General features: G+C 39.1%; 1 protein-coding gene across 1 annotated transcript; it reads left to right on the top strand.

Annotated features, from left to right (window-relative positions):
• The first annotated feature begins 359 nt into the window (after window positions 1-359).
• gpm6aa (glycoprotein M6Aa) lies at window positions 360-21289 on the top strand. Its single transcript, XM_080901248.1, has 7 exons — window positions 360-737; window positions 11698-11890; window positions 12208-12364; window positions 13551-13704; window positions 17475-17551; window positions 18216-18281; window positions 19295-21289. The coding sequence occupies exons 1-7, from the start codon at window positions 701-703 to the stop codon at window positions 19445-19447; spliced, it is 837 nt and encodes a 278-aa protein (XP_080757374.1). The 5' UTR covers window positions 360-700; the 3' UTR covers window positions 19448-21289.
• Window positions 21290-21537: the final 248 nt, after the last annotated feature.

The following is a 21537-nucleotide window of genomic DNA, read 5'->3' as shown; positions in this document are numbered from 1 at the left end:
GTAAGACTAATAAGATTAGGAGAATCCCATTTCGAAATCAGATGTACCCCCTCACTTATTTAATGAGAGGTTGTGCTAATATAGAGCAGCCGCAGCCTCGCATGGGAAGGGGGGTTGGTGGGTGATGGGCTTAACCATTCTGTCTGAGAGGGGGTGTTGTTTAGGGAGGGTGAGACAAGGAATAGTCACCAACACTCATGAACACAACTGTCTAGACAACACAGTGAAAAGATCTTGATTCTGGCTTAGGTTTTACCACCGTTGCTGCTTTTAGTGTTTTAATCCAACATTTTCCACACACCTCCCTTTTTCAAATGCATGGCTCTTTGTCACACATGCGCTTTCCTTCAAACCACAGAGACCACCCTCAGCTCAAGCCAGCCCTGCTACTCCTCTCCTCCTCCTCCTCCTCCACCAGGGACCAAGGAGGCGTTCTGCACTTGCCACAGCGGTTTGCAATGGACAGTACCACAAAGGCTAAGTGATCCTTTGCATCGCCCAGTCACTTGACAGAAACCACACCTGACAGCCAATCTAAGTGTTCAGAGAGAGAGAGAGAGAAAGAGAGAGAGAGAAAGTGAGTATAGAGAAAGAAAGGGGAACTGATGTGTGGATTACTCCTTAAATAAATACGATCTTAAACCTACACAGGACATTTATTTACTAATCGATAGCTACTTAAAAAAGAAGAAAAAACAAAATGGAAGAAGACATGGATGAGGGGCAGACCCAGAAAGGTAAGAAAGTAAATCTTTGCATGTTCTGATGAATTCATTTATGTATGTTTGCTTTTGTCAGTGTCAGTAGTGTCTTTGCAGAGACAACTGCACAAATGTAAGCCATACCCTCTTTGAATAAAAGAGCATCTGTTTGTGGGAATTCTTTTGTCCACTGAGTATCAGCACTCCACTGAAAAGTGCACGTCTGTATGTGCTGTCTGGGTAGTCACAGGGGTGTGAACTGCTACAGCAAGGGCTGGACTGCCTTTGTTTGCTTGATGTGTCTTTCATGCTTGTCGTGATGACAGAGAGAAACACGAAGAGCATGGAACCAAACTGAACTACCATTATTACTAGTCTTTAAACCAGCAGCTTTCAGGTTCTGTCCTTTGTGTCGGAAAAACCGAGGTGCTGTATGATGCAGCAGTGCTTTGCAATATTCACTGTGCATTTGTTGCAGGAGGAGTTTTTAGGGGTTCTTTTTTCATTCACTTAGGAGGGGCAGTGTATGCTTTGTGCAGAGCTGAATTGCTATTTATACTTCACACCTCCGCATCTTGTTTCTCTGCATGAATGATTCAGTATATGGTTGCAACAGTATAAAGCAAGTGTATTTTCTCATCAGTGGATTGGAAAAAGATATTTTTTGTTAAAGAATGACACAATACCAAAGGTAAAGAGGATGCTGTTCTCATGTAGAAAACACGTTTTTATTTCACCTCCCTTGCCTCCTTCTCTCTCAGATTTATTGTGTCAGGCATATGTTTGTGTTGCCTCCTGTCGCTCTTCCCTGCAACTTAGCACTACTTACAGGCACACACACGAACTGAAACAGTTGCCATGGCGCTGGCAAAGTCATTATCTACTCCCTCTTCACCCACTCCTGTTGATGACATTTCAGAAGCACAGGAATAGTTTGCTGTGTCTAAGAATGTGGGAGGAAGAGAGACAAGAAGAGGCGCATATGTAGAGTCAGAAATGATTGCAGCACAGAGTGAAAAAGAAAATGAGAAGCTTGGGAGAATATAGTGAGCTTAATCAAACTGCTTGACTAAGCAGCGTAGTAGGAGAAGTTCTAGAAAACCTATAGATTTTGATCAAACAACCTTTAGTGGCGTCCCTATGGGCAATTTTTGGATGACAGTTCGATAATAAAGCCATCTGTCAGATCCATTAATTTGGGCAGAATATTAATGTAATTATTTAGCACGTACTCATATAAAGCAAGCTCTGCAAGCTCATTTTTCTTGAACAAAAGCTTATTAAAACCAAATTGACTGTTAATAACCTGTTACAGCAGAGGCTCTGCTTTGACATATGCAACCTGCTTCTCACACTAGGGTGCTTTTATGAATCACTGCCCATGTGTCAACACAAGCAAGCATTTGATTTCTCCCCTTGAACTTGAAAAAAAACTAAAATCATCACGTGAATATGAGGAAATAAGCCGTGTGTTGTTTTATACAGTAAACTAAAGGCTGAAGCTCTTGGAAAGTGACCAATACACACCAACCAGCTAACCAGCTAATGTTTGTTTTTAGCCCGACGCCTTCTATCATAAGTCCGCTCTAGACAACACTGAGAACTACTGAACTGGTTTCCACAGTAGTTAAGATTGCGCAGCTTCTCCAGCATATCATCAGGCAGTTTGGTTGTTAGAATAATTTCCATGTTGTACCTTCCAATGACAAAACTGAACAATTATTCTGTAGACCATGTGTAGCAGAAATCATAGAAATTTGTGCATAAAAAGACACTGCCTGGGATCCTGAGTGGCTCGATGTCTAAACATACAGCCTTTTTCGTAAATCATAGGCTATTATTATTTAACCATTAAAAAACAAATAACACAAGAAAATACACCCTGGTCCTGTTAGTTAGTATTGTGTTTGAAAGGTTATAGCTTAGACTTTCCTTTTGAATGAAAAATCAATAGTGTCACTATTTTAAGTACCGTATTTCCCGGACTACAAAGCGCACCTGAATATTAGCCGCACAAGCTAAAATCAGGGGAAAATCCTGTTTTGTACATACATTAGCCGCACCTGACTAAAAGCCGCAGGTGTTTCAATGTTGACTTATCATATGTAAGAGAATATGCACAAAGGGAATTGTCAGGAAAGAGATGGCTGTTTGGAGACACACCCCTTTTATTAATATTTTGAAAAACAAGTTATGGGTACATATTTGCACATGTAGTACATAACAGTAACCTACAGCACACCAGAAAAATAGATTCGGACTACCTTTTAGGCTCAGGTGCAGTGACACGGCTTTAACAAGAAGAAAAGTCAGTCATTCACCATCTTTCTCTTCTTCCTGCGCACTAAAACCACCAAAGTCCTCTTCTCCAATGTCGGAAACGAACAGGCTCAGGATGGCTTCGTCATCCACTCTCCGCTTCTCTCCTTCGTTGTCACTTTCAAAACCAAAGAAATCCTCGTTGTCAGTGTCAGAGTCGAACACCCTCAGAAGGGCCGTGGCGGTGTCCTCCTCTCCATCATGCAGCAGTCCAGCCCTTCAAAATCCGTTGGTGATCGTGGATGTTTTCGCACTTTTCCACGCTGTCAGAATCCACCGGTGGAGTTGGGCATAACTTGCTTTTCGCAAGTTTATCGCCGCTCGTCATCCACGCCTCCTGCTGAATGCGTAGCGCTACTTTGAAGTTTGTTTTTCGCGCTACTTCGTACGGCACTACGTTGCCTGGCGGACGGACATGTGACTAACATACCACTCTTGAACCCCGATCCTTCCGCCAGGCAACGTAGTGCCGTACAACAGCGGAACAAACAAAACAAATCGTCTTACGATATCACAAAAATCATGGAAAATCCATAGAAAAGCCGCACCTGACTAAAAGCCGCAGGGTTCAAAGCTTGTGCAAAAAGTAGCGGCTTATAGCCCGACAATTACGGTATTTCAAGTCACGTTTATCACCATGCGCCAAGATGGTGGTTCTGGAGACCAAGTATTATGCAACGCAATTTACATATGTTGGTTACCTAAATTATTGTATCGTTTATTAAATTATTGATTTGACAGCCCCTCTATAGTTTGTGAAGACAAAAGATAATTGCAATGACTCCTCTGATGATGGTCATGTTTTTGCCCATGTCACTTTGATTTTTCTGGAGAAATATGTAATAGTTTGTAATAATCATTGATCAGTTTTGACCAAAAACTCACAATCTAACCTTAATTGCAAAAAGTGGGATAAATCATAGAAAAGATTAAATACATACAGTTTACACTGTTAAGGAAAACATAATAACTTGACAGGCCTCTGTCTACAGCAAGCTTCTACCCAATAAATGTGCAGAAATTGGTAAGACTGGACATCTAGAAACACCAACATTTTAAAAGCTTCTCATTTTGCGTAACGCTGATGTAGAAGCAGAGCCCCCACAGTTGGTGATGTGCATTTTATCATCGTTTACATATGTATATTAAAGCACAATTCTTTATCATTTTGCTGATGAAGACATCATCCAAGCTAGCAAACGGACTGTAGATAAATTGGTACTTCCAGCTCAAAGGGGTGCAGGTGTCACTGAGTGCACTCACAGCATCCTAATGCCCTTCTGTCTTCCTCTTCTGAGGTTGCAAATCTCAGATTATGAGTCAGATGCACCAGGTGGGCACTGTTCACTTCAGCTGCTAGCCAAATGTATGAGCGCACTCTATGTACCAAAGTGGCCATTAGCAGCAGGGAGCAGTCCAGCTCCCTTCTGTTGAAAAAGCAGGTTTAGACCAGTAGGAACACACGGCTAAATATGCTAAAAGTTCTGGAAATGACCATATGGTGGGCAATACTGTGGATAAATAAACCAAACATGATTCTGCAGGTCATTTACACTTGATGTACTAACTGTTGCTGAATGGAAAAACTGAGAAAGGCACACCTGTTAGCATTTCCTGAGCCAAGAATCTACTCTGCAAGGTAGCGTTTGTCCTTCTGTTTGATTAGCATGTGGTTGCATGTTGAGCATCTCATTTTTGTCCGTCTACAATCATGTCAGTAACATCGTGTGACCGTAATACACAATGGAAAAATTGTGTTGTAGTTTTAAAGGTTCACCGAGTTTCATGCACTTTGAGTTTCCAGTTGACTTGATAAATGCCAAATCGGCATTAAGCTAAAGGCAAGGAGATGCTGCTTTGAACATAGTTGCTGTGGTCAGACAAATGGTTTTCCACTACATAAAAACCACATTTGTTTGGGTTTTCTTGTTTATTTTTACCAAATATGATAAGAAATAAATTATTTAGAAGATATTATTCACTTGCAGCACATTCATGAATATATTACTTCATGTATAAGTAGCAGCCTATCTAAGAGCTCCTATGTCCTCCTCTACTGCCCCTTATTGTTTTGAAGCCTGCCCCAGCCCAGGTCAAGAGAGTTCCACCAATTGTTCTAGTAATTATTTCTGGAGCAGCTAAAAACCTTATGTGGGGTCTCTTATTGTTTTGAGCAATGACACAATGGTATAGATATAGGCATAGGGAAAGAGGTGTTGAAAATTACTTGCATTGAGATTGATGATAAACACTAGCTCACTGTAATGATAATATCTTAAAATGATAATATGATATTGTTGTCACTCAACATGATTGTGTCTTGTGAGTTGTGTTAGCTTATGTAATTTAAATGTTACTTAAAATTTCGGTCATTCAGGGTAAAGTGTGTCGGGAAACTGTTATTGAGTAAAAATTGAAGTACTAATATGCAGTATGAAGTACTCCACTGTTGTTGGACTCTGCAGACATGCTCTCATTATGGTCTATTGTTTTGGAGCTGTGCTTCAAATCCCTGCATTCTTTGGTTTTGGCTGCTTATAAGGTTGGCAATCAGGAAAATTAAACTCATTCCACCCTGTGAAATGGAAATACCTGCATGGTTAAAATGCATAAACCTAAAGTCAAAAACCTTGTTTCTTTTGCTGTGTTTTTGACTTTTGCCCCCTAGTTCCTGGAGTGAACTTGGCTTAGACAAAAGACACGTCTACAGTCACGCAGTCCTGTTTAGACTCTTCCATCTCTCTGTGAAAAAGGAAGAGAGGAAATCAGTAGCTGAGCTTTCAGGCCTGGTGTGGAACAACCTTTTAGCCCTGAAGGGGTTTTATGTGTAATGTGTCTCGTTCACTATTGTCCCACTGAATTTGTTGACATACAGTAAGTGGGTCACGGCTCTCAAGTACCCGGTCTATTCTCAGATTTTGCGCTGTGGTTGTTATGGCAACCATGCTGGTTGATTAAACATGCGCAGAGGAGATGGGGGCACACAGGAGCTGAAAAAAAACCTGCTCACTGCAGGGGAAGGGGGGTGGGGTGCATTAAAGGAACAAGGAAAGCAACGAGACGCATGCACGCCCATTACACTCAGGCTGACACAGGCACACCATCCCCCCACTGAGATCTCGCTCTCTCTTCTCTCTCTGTCTGACCAGGCTCACCACCACCCCGTCCCCACACAAAACCCCTAATAAATGCTAGCTGTATGTGGGAAAATTGATCTCTCTTATTGGATCTCTCGTGTTAGAAATGAATGCACAGACACAGAATTAGATTGTCTTTCCTTTTTCTGTCATCGTCTTTAATGAATTTTGTTCATTTAATACTCTAATGCAGCATGCCATTTATTTTCTCAGATGCTAAAACTGCATCAAAAGCAAAGCCTCATATCTCTATATGACTTCAAAAGGAAGAAATCCTTTTTAATTAGGAATGAACCAACATAAGCAACCATCCATCTATCCATTAATTTTCTTCCACTCATCCAATTCAGGGTTGCATAAACACACATTTGAGTAAAAATCATCTTTGAAAGCAAGTATTTGGAATCTGCCCAATATTACTTTTATGTCTGATATTTCACTAGGTATGGAACTATTTTGGTTAAGAAATATTTGTGTCAATAGCGAAAAAATTTCTTAAAGGTAATCTAGCCTTAAATAGAAATTATTTTTCCAGTTTAACAGGACCACTACACGTCAAATACTGACCTATGGATGAACTAAGCAAATTTCATAATGTGGAAATGTCTGAGAAACATCACAACACTGTAATTCGCAGAATTCATCCAATTCATCATCCACCCCGTTACTCCATAAATTAACCCTGCACTGATCTGATATGGACAACATTATCTCATCCCTCATGCAAAAGTTGACTAGGTCAGAGAGAATGTGTGTATGTGTGTATCCCTTTTGCCTGTCAGCTATGGCACTGACAGATGGAGGAGAAGTGGGAGGTGGGAGAGGCCCTGGGAGGGGGTCATCCTTTCTCTTTGTATTAGGGAGACGCCTTCTGTTGATTGGGTCGCGGTGTTTGGGCTCTCACAGGCCTCAATTTCACCCCCTCCCTTTCCTCCCTTGAAAAAAACATGTGGCTTTGTTCTAGGAAAATAAAATATTTAAAACAGTGCCATCTTCTAAATCTGTCTCTTTGTTCAAAACTGAATAGCATTAATCCTGGTTTTGCTAGAGTTAAGATTTGCACCGATGAAATTTGTATTTAATCAACACGCTGAGGCAAGAAAATCCTTAAATGCTTTTTACTGATTGGAAAATAGGTTATTCTGAGTAAAAGATGTTTTGTAGACTAAGCTTACCTCAAACATTTGGGGGTGTACTCCAGTTCAAAATAAGGCAAAACAAAAACATCACATATATTCATTCAAGTACACAGATGGTCCTTGTCACTGCAATTCTAGTCCATTTTAAATCTGCTTGGTTGCACCAAACTTGACAGTCATTGTTTCCTATACGACACAGCCATTCAAATACCCATGACCCCTAAAGCAGGCCATCTTTTATTTTTATCACAGGTGATGTGGGGCTAAGCAGAAAGCATGAAAAATGAATGTGGGAGACTTGTGTGCCTCCGCACTGTGCCACTTCTAAATTATTGATCAAGCATCCTCTAACTCTTAGAATCGTCCGTTTGCCATTTTTCACCCACTCAGAGTCTCAAATTCATTTAGGATCAATGAAGGTTTACAGAGAGCAAATGATAGCATGCACTGGTATTTTTTAATGGGGTGAGGAAGACAGATAACATATGAGATCATAAACACATTGCTGGTGATCTTTTATCACTGCAGTTTCAAAAACAGGAAGGAACATAGTAAATGTGAAGAAGGGCAGCTAGGCTAAGAAGACATTACGTTGTAAATTCAGCTGTTTCTACTCACGTGAGTACATTTTTTCTCTCAGCCAAAGATGGAAGCCTTGTTAGTTTTTACGTTTTAACCTACATTTACAACTTTATCACTGAATCTGGTCCTTTTCTAACACACCTCTCTTTACTGGGTGTGATGAGTTTCCCTTCCACAGAATTAAGAGCAGACGATCAATAAAACATTAGTCTGTTACGTCCACTCAGTAATGCTTTTATCCTGCCTTCTAACTTCATCTTCAACTGTTTCCATGGAAACTCTTTAAGTCAAGTCACATATAGACAAATATTATCTGTGTTGTACTCTGTAGTTACATTTACAATACAATGTACAAACATACTAGTAGCCAATTCTGTTTACTGCTTGGTGGAAAAGTAGTCCGTGTAAATTCGCAGCTGCTTTATGCTGTGTGCAGAAAAGCAAGGAAATAAGCCTTGATTGAAGCCATCACTTAAATCATTGATATTACCGCTTGTCTCTCTTCATGTTAAATACAGGCTCCGCTCAATTACTGCACAAAATCAGCACCAGCATATCTCAAAGGCTGCTGCGTTCCTGTGTTTAAGATTCAAAATGCAAGAGAAAATGTTTTATATCTATTCTATCTATTTCTGATGGCTGAAAAAACTTATTTTTCCATACAAGCGACATAGTTTGGAAATAAATAAAAAATTAACTGGGAACATTGCAGTAATTTGTATCCCATCAGTACTACATACAAATCCATGTGTTTGTAGTACTTGACCCAACAGTTGACTCTTACTCTGGCTCATAAATGGGCACTGTGGCCAAGAGGATAAGTGTTTCTGAACTCTCTGCCTCACTCTCATCTTGTCAGTAATCACAGCTACATCAATAAATTCTGTCAGTGCCTGTTTCCTGAAGTGATAAGGCAACTCAACATAATGAATCTGGGGTAAGAGGTAGTGACAGACAGACAGAGGGTACTCAAGCAAAGAACAAAAATAGCTACATTCACGAGACCTTGGGAAATGAATGAGTGAATCTGATAAAGTCCAGTTTATGTAACAGATCCTTGATTTCTAAGGCATTCCAGACATTATACTGCAAAGTTATCAGGATTGTGTGTTAACATGTATTTGGTTGGTCTCAGAACCTTGGCACTGGTGCATCTGGAGACCTTTTCATGCATAAGTTGCCAGAAAAAGACAAGCTGACACCTTTAAATAATGATAACAGAAAAATTTGCTATCCAAAATATTGTAGCTGCAGAATGGAATCGTGTTAAAAACACATGCTTACACATAACTTTGCATAGTTTTATGCAAAACTAACCACACTCTTACTGCTTCCATAGGAATTAAATGTGGCGTGATTGGAAGGGTTGCATTTGAACAAACCTCAGGACTTCTGGAAAGTACTTTGCACAGTCAAAACCAAAGTGGAGATGTTTGACTATCGTCACATTTGGCAAAAATCAATCGCACCATCAGCACAAGCAACTGTCAAACACAGTTCCTGTGGATCTTGCAGTTACTAAGTTGATCGTGACCTTGAACTCGTGGACTTGTGAAAAGAATCAAAGTGTCGCATCAGCTGAGTCAAAGTCAACTGATTGAAATTCTGTGGTGGGAAGAGTGCTGAGAATATACAAATGCCCACAAACCTCAATGAACTAAGGCAATTTTGCAACATGAACTTTGGACTTTGTTCCAATGTTCCTCCACAACAATGTCACAAACTGATAAAGCCCTGCAGAAAAGAATTACAAACTGATTCTACAAACTGTTGACTCATAGGGTGTACTTAGTTTTCCACAGGACTGAATTGAGTTCTTTAAAACTGTGCTTTTTTCATTATTGTATTAGGATGCAGGTTTCCAAATAAAAACAGCTCTACTCAAAGTGAGACTATACAAAGTGATTTATATAAATTCATTTTTGATTACAATGACTAAACCAACACCTCCACTATGGGAGCTTCCCTCAAAGTATTCCTGAAATGAACTAAAACGGCAGAATTTAAGCAGCATCTGTTTAAGGCTTGGATCCAGAGGGAGTCCAGGCCATTTAAATCTACTGCAGGTTCTCAGAGTCACATGACAGAAGGTGTGAATTAGCGTGAAAACACCTAGGAGTGCATGTCACGTGGCATTGTAAGTACCTGATAGTTACCAAGAGGCACTAAAGGTGAAGTATTCCCTGAATTTGATGTCTCTTCCTAGGTGAATCACTGGGAATGTTGGAGAATTACTAAGGCAGTGATGATAAAGGCAGACAAATGGCACTGCAGTCCCTCTATTCAATGGGGGAATCACCAGTTTGAGATATAATACATACTATAATCTTTCCTCTAAACAACAAAAGGCTTGGAAGACAATATATATGTGTACCTCATCTTTAAAGCTTAGATCTAAGCATACACTGTATGAGCTGAGAATACTTAAACAGAGACTAAAATCAGAAGCTTATTAACAGGCACAGCAGAGTTGTTTGGACTGTGTAGTGTGACGTGTGAAAAGCTGCATGGATTGTTTTAGGATACAACATTCAGCAAACACGGATATGGACAGAAACATGTTTAAAATATAGCACATAAGCTGAATAGACATTCCACAGTCTAGCAGTGGATAACATCAGTAAGGAGGTAGATAATCTAGGAAACCCTGGGTGAAGGTTGTAACTGCACCAAGCGTTTGAGTGCTCAGCACAGCCCAGCGGGCGGACCAGCTACTTGGTATTCCACTCATGTCTGGATCAGAGTCACACGAAGAGAGTTGAGGAGGAGGAATATTGGGCTGACTGCTGCTTTGAAACAAAAGTGAAGATGACTAGACAACCTTTAAAAGAATGGAGCTGAAAACATCCTGAAATCTTATCATCTTTGCAACTGACAACAGAGTCACTGCATCTCTTCTGAATGAGCACAGCAAAACCAATGCAGATGAATTTAATCATGGGCCATGATCATCTTACATCTGATCAAGAGTAACGCCGTGCTGGTCATAAAAGCACATATACCACATTTGTATACTGACTTCAACTTTAATCATTTAGGATACTTATGAAGCAGCTCTCCGATTTTAATACAGGTCTAGCTGTTTCAGACTAGTCTGGCTTTGTGAAAAATGTATCTGTCTGGATAATATACAGCAAAACACTGCAATACTGGATTTGTTTCGCACTTACACAGGAAATACCTCTGTACCTCTGTTGTAGTTACTGGGAAATGACTGACTCAGTAGCACAAAACACACACACGAGATGGAGACTCATAAATCAAAGCAATTCATAAAGGCAAACCTGGGTACAATATTTACAGACGTGGCTTCTTTGTGAGCAGTCTGTGTCACAGGAGATTGAAGATGAACCTGAGCAGTGATTTGTCACCTTAAGAACCCCCTGGCACAGGAAGCTGAGGAAAGTAGAATGGGGTTAAAGGTCATAGTTACTATGTGAAACTAAGGCTGAGTTTATATTGCTGAATAAAATGTCAGCATTATCCGTAGGGCTATAGAGCTGACAGAACGAATAACACAGTTGTTTGAAAGGGTTTTGTTGTTGTTTTTTTAACATAAGGGAAAGGAGTACTGCAGTCAAACTAGCTTGCAGTGTTACATGCATAGCTGCCTCCCAGCTGGTTTAATTGCTGGAAAATATTAAATGGAAATGGAAATACAGTGCATGCAGATGCATTTGCTCAATGCTAATGTATTGATAAATAATTTAAAATGCAGCAAATGCAGCAAAAACGTCTCTGTTACTTTGTGCCACGTCTGGTGTTTTTTCTCTCAGAATTTTAACAGTCTTTGTTGGCTAATCTCGTTCTCCGCTTTAGGATGCCTTGAATGCTGCATCAAATGCCTGGGTGGGATTCCATACCCATCCCTCATAGCCACCATCTTGCTGTATGCTGGTGTGGCCCTCTTCTGTGGCTGTGGACATGAAGCCCTGACTGGCACTGTCACCATCCTCCAGGACTACTTTGAGGTTGTGAGGAGCCCTGTGGATTCACTGGATGTCTTTACAATGTAAGTAACAAAGATTCTAAACAGCCCTGCTGATCAGCAAGAAAACATAGTTTGCATACTTCCACAGTATAAAATACACAATTATATGTGCTTTGACACATCCCAGAGATCCACCGCACAATCACAACAAGCGTAGCCAATTTAAGACAGATATGTTGATTACTTCTGTTTAACAGGCAAATGTAATGACCTGCAATTATCTATATAATTTTCCTGTGAGTATTTTTGTATGAAAATTCTTGCTAACATCTTAAAAAGAAAGGGTAACTTCTTATTTTTATAAACTGCATTTCTGTTGTTCTGTATTCCTTCTCCAGGATTGACATTATTAAGTATGTGATTTACGGCATTGCATCGGCTTTCTTCGTCTATGGCATCCTGCTAATGGTGGAGGGATTCTTCACAAGTGGTGCCATTAAAGATCTGTACGGGGACTTCAAGATCACAACATGTGGACGTTGTGTCAGTGCCTGGGTAGGGCTACTATTTTACTTCATACTAACTATAAAATGTATGTCTATTATTCTATATAAGCTTTTGCTCTTGTCGGGAATCACCTAGTAAATGTCAGGTCATTTCCCAGGAACTTTCCCTTGAAGGCTGAGTAGATTTCAATAGCTGACATTTTTTTTTTTGTGGCCAATGTGACACTACTCGTGCTCTCCCAAGCTCTATATGTAATAGATTCTTTTTTAGAGTTGACCCCTGTATTTGGTGAGGTTTCACTATTTTGAAAAGGCTGAAAAGGGTCAGCCACAATAGAGCCTTTACGAGTACTATAACTCAACTATCTTTATTTTCCCCTATAAAAGAAAGTATAAATAGCACTGCATTTTTCCCCAAGGAAAGAAGACATTGAAGGGAGATATACAAACCTAATGTAATCTGGGGTCATTCACATGTCTGCTCATCTCTTCTGTTTGATATATAGTACTTTCTCATAATCAATATATCAAAATCTTAGATTTCCCAAGTTCCTCTGCTAAAGAAATCTGTCTACACAGAGGAAAGTTGATCTTATCACCTTTTCTTTAGCTTCTCTTGAAGCTGTTTTTATTTAACAGGAAGAATCGAAAATGATAATGATTTGTTCTTTTAACTAACTTTTCTTGACAAGCTAATATCCTATGTAGTACTTACAGTACTCAACCAGCAAAGGACATTATAAGGTTTATTTCTGATCAGTGTTCAATATGGTAATACTGCTGAAACAAGGCAAGGCAAGTTTATTTGTATAGCACAATTCAACAACAAGGTGATTCAAAGTGCTTTACAGAGACATTAGAAACAAGAACAAATAAAAAGCATGATTTAAAATTGATTAAAACAAGCAAATAAACTAACTAACTAATTAACAAACAAACAAACAAACAAACAAAACAGTATATAAAATCAAAAACAAGAACAAAACAAATTATTAGCACACATCCAGAACATACAAAAGAGCATGCAGCAATCCTATAAAATAACTTGGAGGATATAAAAATATTAACTACAACAAAAACTAATCTCAGAAGACCTTGCCGTCAACATCTAGACATAGACGAGTCAACGTCTAAATGATCAGTTTTACACCAGCCACAGTGCCTTGGAAGGTGTTAATATTACAAATAAATACGGTTCCACTTCAGTAATCCATCTGTACTGTTTCCCCTTTCAGTTCATCATGCTGACATACATCTTCATGCTGGCTTGGCTTGGAGTGACTGCATTTACCTCCATTCCAGTTTTCATATATTTCAACATCTGGAATATTTGCCAAAATACTACTGTCCTGGAGGGAGCCACCCTATGCCTTGACCCACGCCAGTATGGTAAGCATGAATATTCTCCAGTCCGTCCGTCCACCCCTTTTGAAATAACTCGGTGACAGAAATTTATGCTGTATTTAAATTGCTACTTCTTTTTTACTTTTTAGAACAACTACCTGTACTGTAGCCTCCATATAGTTTTCTTTTAAATGGATTAATCATCACTTTAGGATATGGCTAAATAATAAAAATTATATTATTTTTTTTAAGTATAGCACAATGAGACTGTATGGAAATGATAAACACCATATAAAAATTCACACTAGATGTGAAAATTTGGCATAAAGAACATAAAAACACGGATACATCTTGCCTTGGGTCACATTAAACCACCGCCTGTGGCTGATTATCTACTTGGATTTCTCCACACAGCTGTTTCTAGGGTTTACAGAGAATGGTTTAAAAAAGTGGAAATATACAGTGAGAGGCAGTTCTCTGAGTGAAAATGCCTTGGTGATGCCAGAGGTGAGATGAAAATAGCCAGACTGATTAAAGCTACTACGAAGGCAACAGTAACTCAAATAACCATTTGTAACAACCAAGGTATGCAGAAGAGCAACTCTGAACACACATCACATCAAACCTTGAACCAGATAGGCTGCAGAAGCAGAAGACCACACTGACTGCTCCTCCTGTCAGTGAAAAACAGGAAGCTGAGGGTGCAATAAGTTCAGAAAAATAGCCAACAAAAGCTTGGAAAATATTGCGTGGTCTGATGAGTCTTGATGTTTGCATTTCTGCATCCTCACATTTGTGAAAGAATGGGGTGCTCTCAGGAGCTCAGTCAATTCCAGTTTGGTATCATGATAGGATGCCACCTGTGCAACAAGTCCAGTCGGGAAATTTCCTCACTACTAAATATTCCACAGTCAACTGTTAGTGGTAGTGCAACAAAGTGGAAGAGTTTGGGAACAAGAGCAAATTAGCCACAGCCACATGAAAAATCACAGAGCAGTGGCTTGTGACGCACATAGTGCACAGTGCTCACCAATTTTCTGCAGAACCAATCGTTACAGACCTCCAAACTTCATGTGGACTTCAGATTAATGCAAAAACAGTGGGCAGATAGCCTTCTGGAATATATTTCTATGGGCGAGCAGCTGGATCCAAGCCTTAAATCACCAAACCCAATGTAAAGCACAGTATGCAGTGGTGTAAAGCACACTGCCACTGTACTCCACTGAGTGGAGCCATGTTCTCTGGAGTGATAAATCAAATTTCCATCTTGCAATCTGCTGGACGAGTCTGGGTGGTAGCCAAGAGAACAGTACTTATATGATGGCATTGTGCTGTATAAAGTTGTTGGAGGGGGGGTTATGGTGTAGGGTTGTTTTTCAGGAGTTGGACCCAGCTCCTTAGTTCCAGTGAAAAGAACTCTTAGGGCTTTAGCATACCATATAATTTTTGACAATTTCATGCTCCCAACTTTGTGGGAACCGTTTTGGGATGGCATGTGCAGAACATTACTTTATGACTGTGCATCATTTTGAGGAACGCCAATAAAGACATGGATAGGCAAGTTTGGTGTGGAAGAAGTTGACTGTCCCCTAGTCCTGACCTTACAGACAGAACACCTTTGGGATGAATAAGAGCGGAGATTATGAGCCAGGCTTTCTCATCCAGCATCAGTCAATGGTCAATGGTAACTTTATTGTCCCTGATGGGAAATTGATTCGCAGTATGTCAAAACAAACAACAAACATACAACCAACACATTACGTACACTCATTAAAAAATACTATAATATAATATAAGCCTGATAAAACAACCTAGATTTTCCATCGAAAAAAATGCAATGTGCAATGGCAACAACACTTACAATTTAGTGTTGTTAATTAAGATAATAGCACTAGGTACAAACGACAATTTGTGTCGCTTTGTCTTCACTGCAGTCATTTTATAACGACGACCTGATGGAAGCAGTTGAAAATTGTTAAAGAGAGGATGATCTGAACACAACAGGACAGAAGTTGCCTTCCTCAGCACCTGCCTGTTATAAAAGTCCACAAGCTGGACCTGAGACCTCCCTGAAATCTTGCCCGCCACTTTAACCAGATTGTTAAGTCTGGTCTTATTATCCATGGACATACTACCGTACCAAGCAATGATACAGAAAGTTAAAACAGATTCAATAAAACTTTTATAAAAGAGAGACATCATTTCAGATGAAACATTAAAACCTCTCAACCTCCTTAAAAAGTACAGTCTTTGTTGGGCCTTTTTCACTGTAGCAGCAAGATGTGACTCAAAGGACAGGGTCTTATCAAGAACAACCCCCAAGTACTTGTAACTATCCACCATTTCAATGGCTGCACCATTTACCACTGTAAGCGCAGGATGAGGGGATGACTTCCTGAAATCAATAACCATGTCCTTGGTTTTCAAGGTGTTAATCATTAAGAAGGACTGATCACACCATGAAACAAACTCATCCACAACAGGCCCATGGGAATCCTCTTCACCATGAAGGAGGCTTACAATGACTGTGTCATCTGCGTATTTGATGAAATGCCTATTGGCCTGTGTGCTGCGACAGTCATTAGTGTACAAAATATACAAAAGAGGAGAGAGACAACAACCTTGTGGTGAGCCAGTGGAAGAGTTCAGCTGTTTGGAAAAACAGCCGTTTATTCTCACACACTGTGATCTATCAGTTAAGAAGTCCAGTGGTTGACCTTACAAATGCGCTTCTGGAAGGATGGTCAAAAATTCCTATAAATACACTCCTAAGCCTTGTAGAAAGCCTCCCCAGAAGATTTTAAGCTGTTATAGATGCGGAGGGTAGGCCAGCATTATAATAACCCATATGAATTAAGAATGGAATTTCATTTTAGGAATATAATTTATTTTAATGTAACTATGGATCAAAATTACTGAGGGACATTTACAGTACCTTGCTGAATCTGCACTAGAAAAAATTACAGCAGTTCTGAAGGCAAAATGGGCTAGGGCTGTGCGATATGACCAAAATCTCATATCCCGATATAATAATTATATCGTCCGATAACGATATAAATCACAAAAATGTAACATTTTCTGTAAATTCTGTGAATCTCGGGCAGCTCGACTTGTGTGATGTGTTTCCAGCTGGGCGTCGTGTACCTGGAGTCAAGTGTTTTAACCGATGCATGAAACTATACATTTTTAGACATAAGTTGTAACGGCCGCTGTTTTCTTTGTGAGTATTTATTACACGGCGTGCTGCAGGGAAAAGCCTGTTCTAACGTTTGAGTCTAAGGTTTATTTTTTAGCACCTGGCAGCTTTTTTTTGCTTCTCATCCATAAACAATATGCATACTCTTTCACGTAATTCAGTTTATTTTGAAAAGTCTCAACAGGATCTTGAGCTTTATTGTGAAAGGTTTATGTGGAAAATAAACAAGCGGACACGCTACTGTCATTGTTGCCTAACGACAACGCATAAAACAGTAGCTTGTCCATCTGTAGTGTGGTTATATACAATATAAGAGAAAGAGAGAACTTTAAGAAATGAATATAGCCACTACAGTGACCATCAAAACGATGAAAAAGTATTGCTGTAAACAGTTTATTTTGCGACACCACAAAACAAACGATAACGTAAAATGAAACGATAGACGTTTTTATATCGTCATCCGATATATATCGTTATATGAACAGCCTTAAAATGGGCTCCATTCGACAGTAGCAAGGTGCGACTAATGAAGTGACAGGTGAGTGTATATGTCACCTGTGGGACTATGTGAACAGAAAAAAATGTAATATAATACTCTGATACATGTATGTAATTTCAGGTATTGTGCCAATTGCGGAGGCCAGAACTATGTGCACTGGATCTGAGAAGTTCTACAGGATGTGTGAATCCAATGAGGTAAGGTAACTTTTGAGTACTGAATAATGTCTAATGTTGTCATGCTGTAAAATGAATTACACATGGGTTTCAAACATAAGACAAATCATTACTTAATATAGTGAAGACATCACTGTGAATAGCTTTTCCAACAGTGGCATTCCTTGCAGGTATTCTTCTAAATGTTACTTTTAAATGAAAAATAATTAACAGAACCTGCATCAACTGCAAAAAAACACCAGTTAGTCCTCATTACAGCAATAATATTGTCAGATTTGTCAGATTCACACATTCTACACCACAAAGGCAAAAGAATACAGTGCACCTATACTACGGAGCAGGAAAATCAAAAACTGACAGTATGACAGCATGCCTGAACTGACAGCATTGCAAGGTATGAACGCCATTCAAATTATTTGACTTAATAGTCAAAGTTTGACAGAAAACTCAGACTATGACCCCAAACTCACATGTTAGACAGTTGACAAAAGTATTTTTTAACACTGAAATTGCAATTTTTCTGATGAGAAACTTGAGCATTTACATACTGATGGTAAATGTGTCACAGATATCAAATGTGAATTTATGGATTTTATTCTAAGAATAGAGTCAATGGATTTTGATTGCCAAATATATCTGCTAACCCCTGAGGATTAATATGTCCTGCGGTTTGTTTTTGATCCAGCTGGACATGACATTCCACCTGTTCATCTGCGCCCTTGCTGGAGCAGGAGCTGCTGTTATTGCTATGGTAAGCCACCGATAAGAAAATGAAAACAAACTGAAACCGGTTTAAGTTTTATTTATTCATTTATTTTAAGTAATGCAGTATTTTTTTCATGAAGATCAGATTAAGCTTTGCTGCTGTTGCAGCAAACACTGTGCAGTGGTAAGACAATTTTTGAAAATGAAGGCAGGTGAGAAGAAATGCTGTAGCGGGATCAGTAGCTTCTGTTATATTTACCTGTGAGAGAATAGCTGTAGATAGGAGAGAAGGCATTTTGGCGCAGTGAAAAAGACAGTTTGTCTCCCTCCCTCTTTCGGAGGAGCCAGGCATGTCATGCCGTTGTCATGGAAACAGGGAGAAGAAAGGCTCTGAGATTGTTGCAAACATCACTCAGTAATCAGCAATTTGCAAGGAGCCATTTTCTGAGAAACAGAAAGTGTTTGCTACTCGAGATGATGATGCAAATTGTGGGCTGAACTAGTTTACTCACATCGCAGTTTTTTTGCTGTGATTAATCCCTCCAAACTTAGCTGGAAAACAACAGAAGCACTGGTGCACCTCAATACTGAAGTAAAAAAATCACATAAATTAATGAATAATGTTCATAAGAAATAGAAAAACAACACGTGCAATAACAACATGAACAATAATAATAACAATTATTATTATTAGTAGTAGTAGTATAGCTTCTGTATTTTAATCTCAGTCAAATGGTCCTACTGCATATTTGCAAAGCAAATATAAAACTGTCAGTCCCTGTGAAAAGAAAAGCTGTGTAACAGTCTCAGTCATTAAACCACAATACATTCATTATAACCACTGCTGCCATGGTAACACAAGTCCAACACTACAGTTAGAATTATGCTGCCACCTGCTGGACGATTGTTGTCCTTAATCCAAGGGTTCAGATCAGCTTTTAAAGTCTATTCAGTATTAAAAATGAATACATTTAAGAAATCAATAATGATAATGCCTAGATTATGAAATACAGCCCATCGTGTGTGATTTGCTAAATGGGAATGATAATTTTCTTACAGATCCACTACTTGATGGTGCTATCTGCCAACTGGGCCTACGTGAAGGACGCCTGCCGGATGCAGAAGTATGAAGACATCAAGTCAAAGGAGGAGCAGGAGCTTCACGACATCCATTCCACTCGCTCCAAGGAGCGTCTCAACGCCTACACATAAAAACCAGCGTGAGGCCTGGCCCTGCCACTCCGGCCTCTCTCACTCTCTCTCTCTTCTTGCTTTCTATCTGTCTCTCTCTACCATCCCCTCCCGAGGGGGGGGCGGATGGCGCCTAGGGCCCTCGCCACTGCTGATGTCACTGGTGCGTCATATGACAAATGTGGTCTCGGGGTGGGGGAACGTCACATAAACCTCCCCAGTCACAAACAGCATTTCAGATGAAAAAAAAAAAAGCCCCTTTACCTCTCTCATGGATGGTGTTATCATTTTGGCAGTTGTGTTATTGAACAAGTTGAATAAGAGTTATTTAGTGCTGACAGTAGTTTTTGTGTAGTTTTTAGAGTCAGAAGTAGCAGTAGTATTTATGTTTTTTTTTAATAGTGTACAATTGTTTTACTTTTCTTAAACTTTATTTTACACCAAGTGTCATTTTGCTTTCATGGATAATTTATTTTATAATGATTTCCTGAGGGGGTCAACAGGGGCTTCAAAGGGTTTTCAAGCACATTTCTCATGTCGTGTGTCTGAAGATTTCATGTTCAAGAACTGTGTACTGTATGTGAGTGGATGGTTAGTTTTAAAAATATTTTAAATTTCACAATACAACTATGAAGCATTGTAAGCCTTTGCCATACCAGTATTCCCAGGGATTAAAACCACTTTCACATGAAAGCAATTTAATCTGTTTTTCTATGTGAAACATAATTTTAAAAAAAAATAGCAAGACAACGCAAAAATACCAAATCAGAGTAAAATAATATTTGCTAGATGTGCCAAGCCTGTTAAACAGGAAATACTGACTTTGATAGATAGGATTAGTGAATTGAAGATAAATTGTGGGTTATTTTATGATATATTTGCCATTTAGATATATTTTCGGACTCGCACAAATGCACATGCAAACATGCTTTCATATTCTCTTTTTTAATTTCTAAAGTTGAACTTTATAAATACTAATCTCCTGCTTTGCAGTACTCTGCACTGTATATACTGATACATATACTGATAAGTATACCTATATGTTAAGCACTGACATTTAAAGACATCTCTTGTGACAGTAAGAAGAAATCAGTCCTACCTGCATCTATCAGCCCCAACCTGAAAAGAAGTTGTCTGTGTAATGGCACTCCTTGGTGGAATTTTCAGATGTGAGAAAAGTGTGCGTCACCGTAATTTTGTTCATTACAGTAACTGTAACTTGCCTATAAATCCACATACAGAGGTGGCCTGTCAGTTCATTGCCTGGCGATTTTTTTCTTTCTGTCAGTATTTCTCAAAGCTAGTTTCATGCACTTCTTTGACCATTTCTGTGCTCTCTCTAGATGTAAGCGCATTGATGTTCAACTCAAAGTTGGATAACTGTACTGTTAGTAAAGACTGTGAATTTAGATGTTTCTCGTGGCATGGACATGCATCAATATAGTCTTTTTGACTCATAAGTTACTTTATTTCACCTCTTTATTTTTACACTATTGACTGTCTTGCTGGATAAACCTTTTGTTTATATGTGCAGTACTAAACCTCCCACGCTTACTGCGTTATGCTCCTAATATTAGCGACTGTAGTCTTTGAGTTGTGTCTATTTAGTTTGTGATGAGGTTTAAACCATGTCTTAAAGCTAATACTTGTACCAACATTGCATACTCTGTAATGATCTGAAAAAACGCTTTCAGCTTTCTCCTCGTATTAGTCTTTTGTACTTTCACTACAGATGCTTAGTAGCAGGCTTTAAATCTAATCTGTTTTGTATATTCATGTGCCAACAGCTTGAAGTGGCTTATTTGACCTGTATGATCAAATTTGCTTGCATAAATAAAATTCACTTGTGTACTTGTTAATAAATACCATTGGTTTCTTGTGTCCAGTTTGTTTTGATATGAACCAACTATACAGGTAGTAGCACAGGATTTTAAAGAGTTACAATATGAGACAAAAATATAAACTCTTAGCTTTACAGTGAATCTGTAAGTACAGCCAAGAGGATTCATTTATAGACAGATTAACTAAAATGATCAAAGAGTAAAGAACACTAATAAAGGTAAGAAGAAAATCAACTCAGCAATTACATTATACCACTAGATGTCATGCTT

Source organism: Rhamphochromis sp. 'chilingali', assembly GCF_963969265.1.
Source record: "Rhamphochromis sp. 'chilingali' genome assembly, chromosome: 13".
Lineage (NCBI taxonomy): Eukaryota > Metazoa > Chordata > Actinopteri > Cichliformes > Cichlidae > Rhamphochromis > Rhamphochromis sp. 'chilingali'.
This window is presented reverse-complemented; position numbering and strand designations above follow the sequence as displayed.

Bases quoted from the DNA above. Each gene is read 5' to 3' on its own strand.
- gpm6aa (XM_080901248.1), top strand. From the start codon at position 701: ATGGAAGAAGACATGGATGAGGGGCAGACCCAGAAAG. The intron at 13,705-17,474 runs GTAAGCATGAAT...ATGTAATTTCAG, and splicing joins CCTTGACCCACGCCAGTATG to GTATTGTGCCAATTGCGGAG. The intron at 18,282-19,294 runs GTAAGCCACCGA...ATTTTCTTACAG, and splicing joins GAGCTGCTGTTATTGCTATG to ATCCACTACTTGATGGTGCT.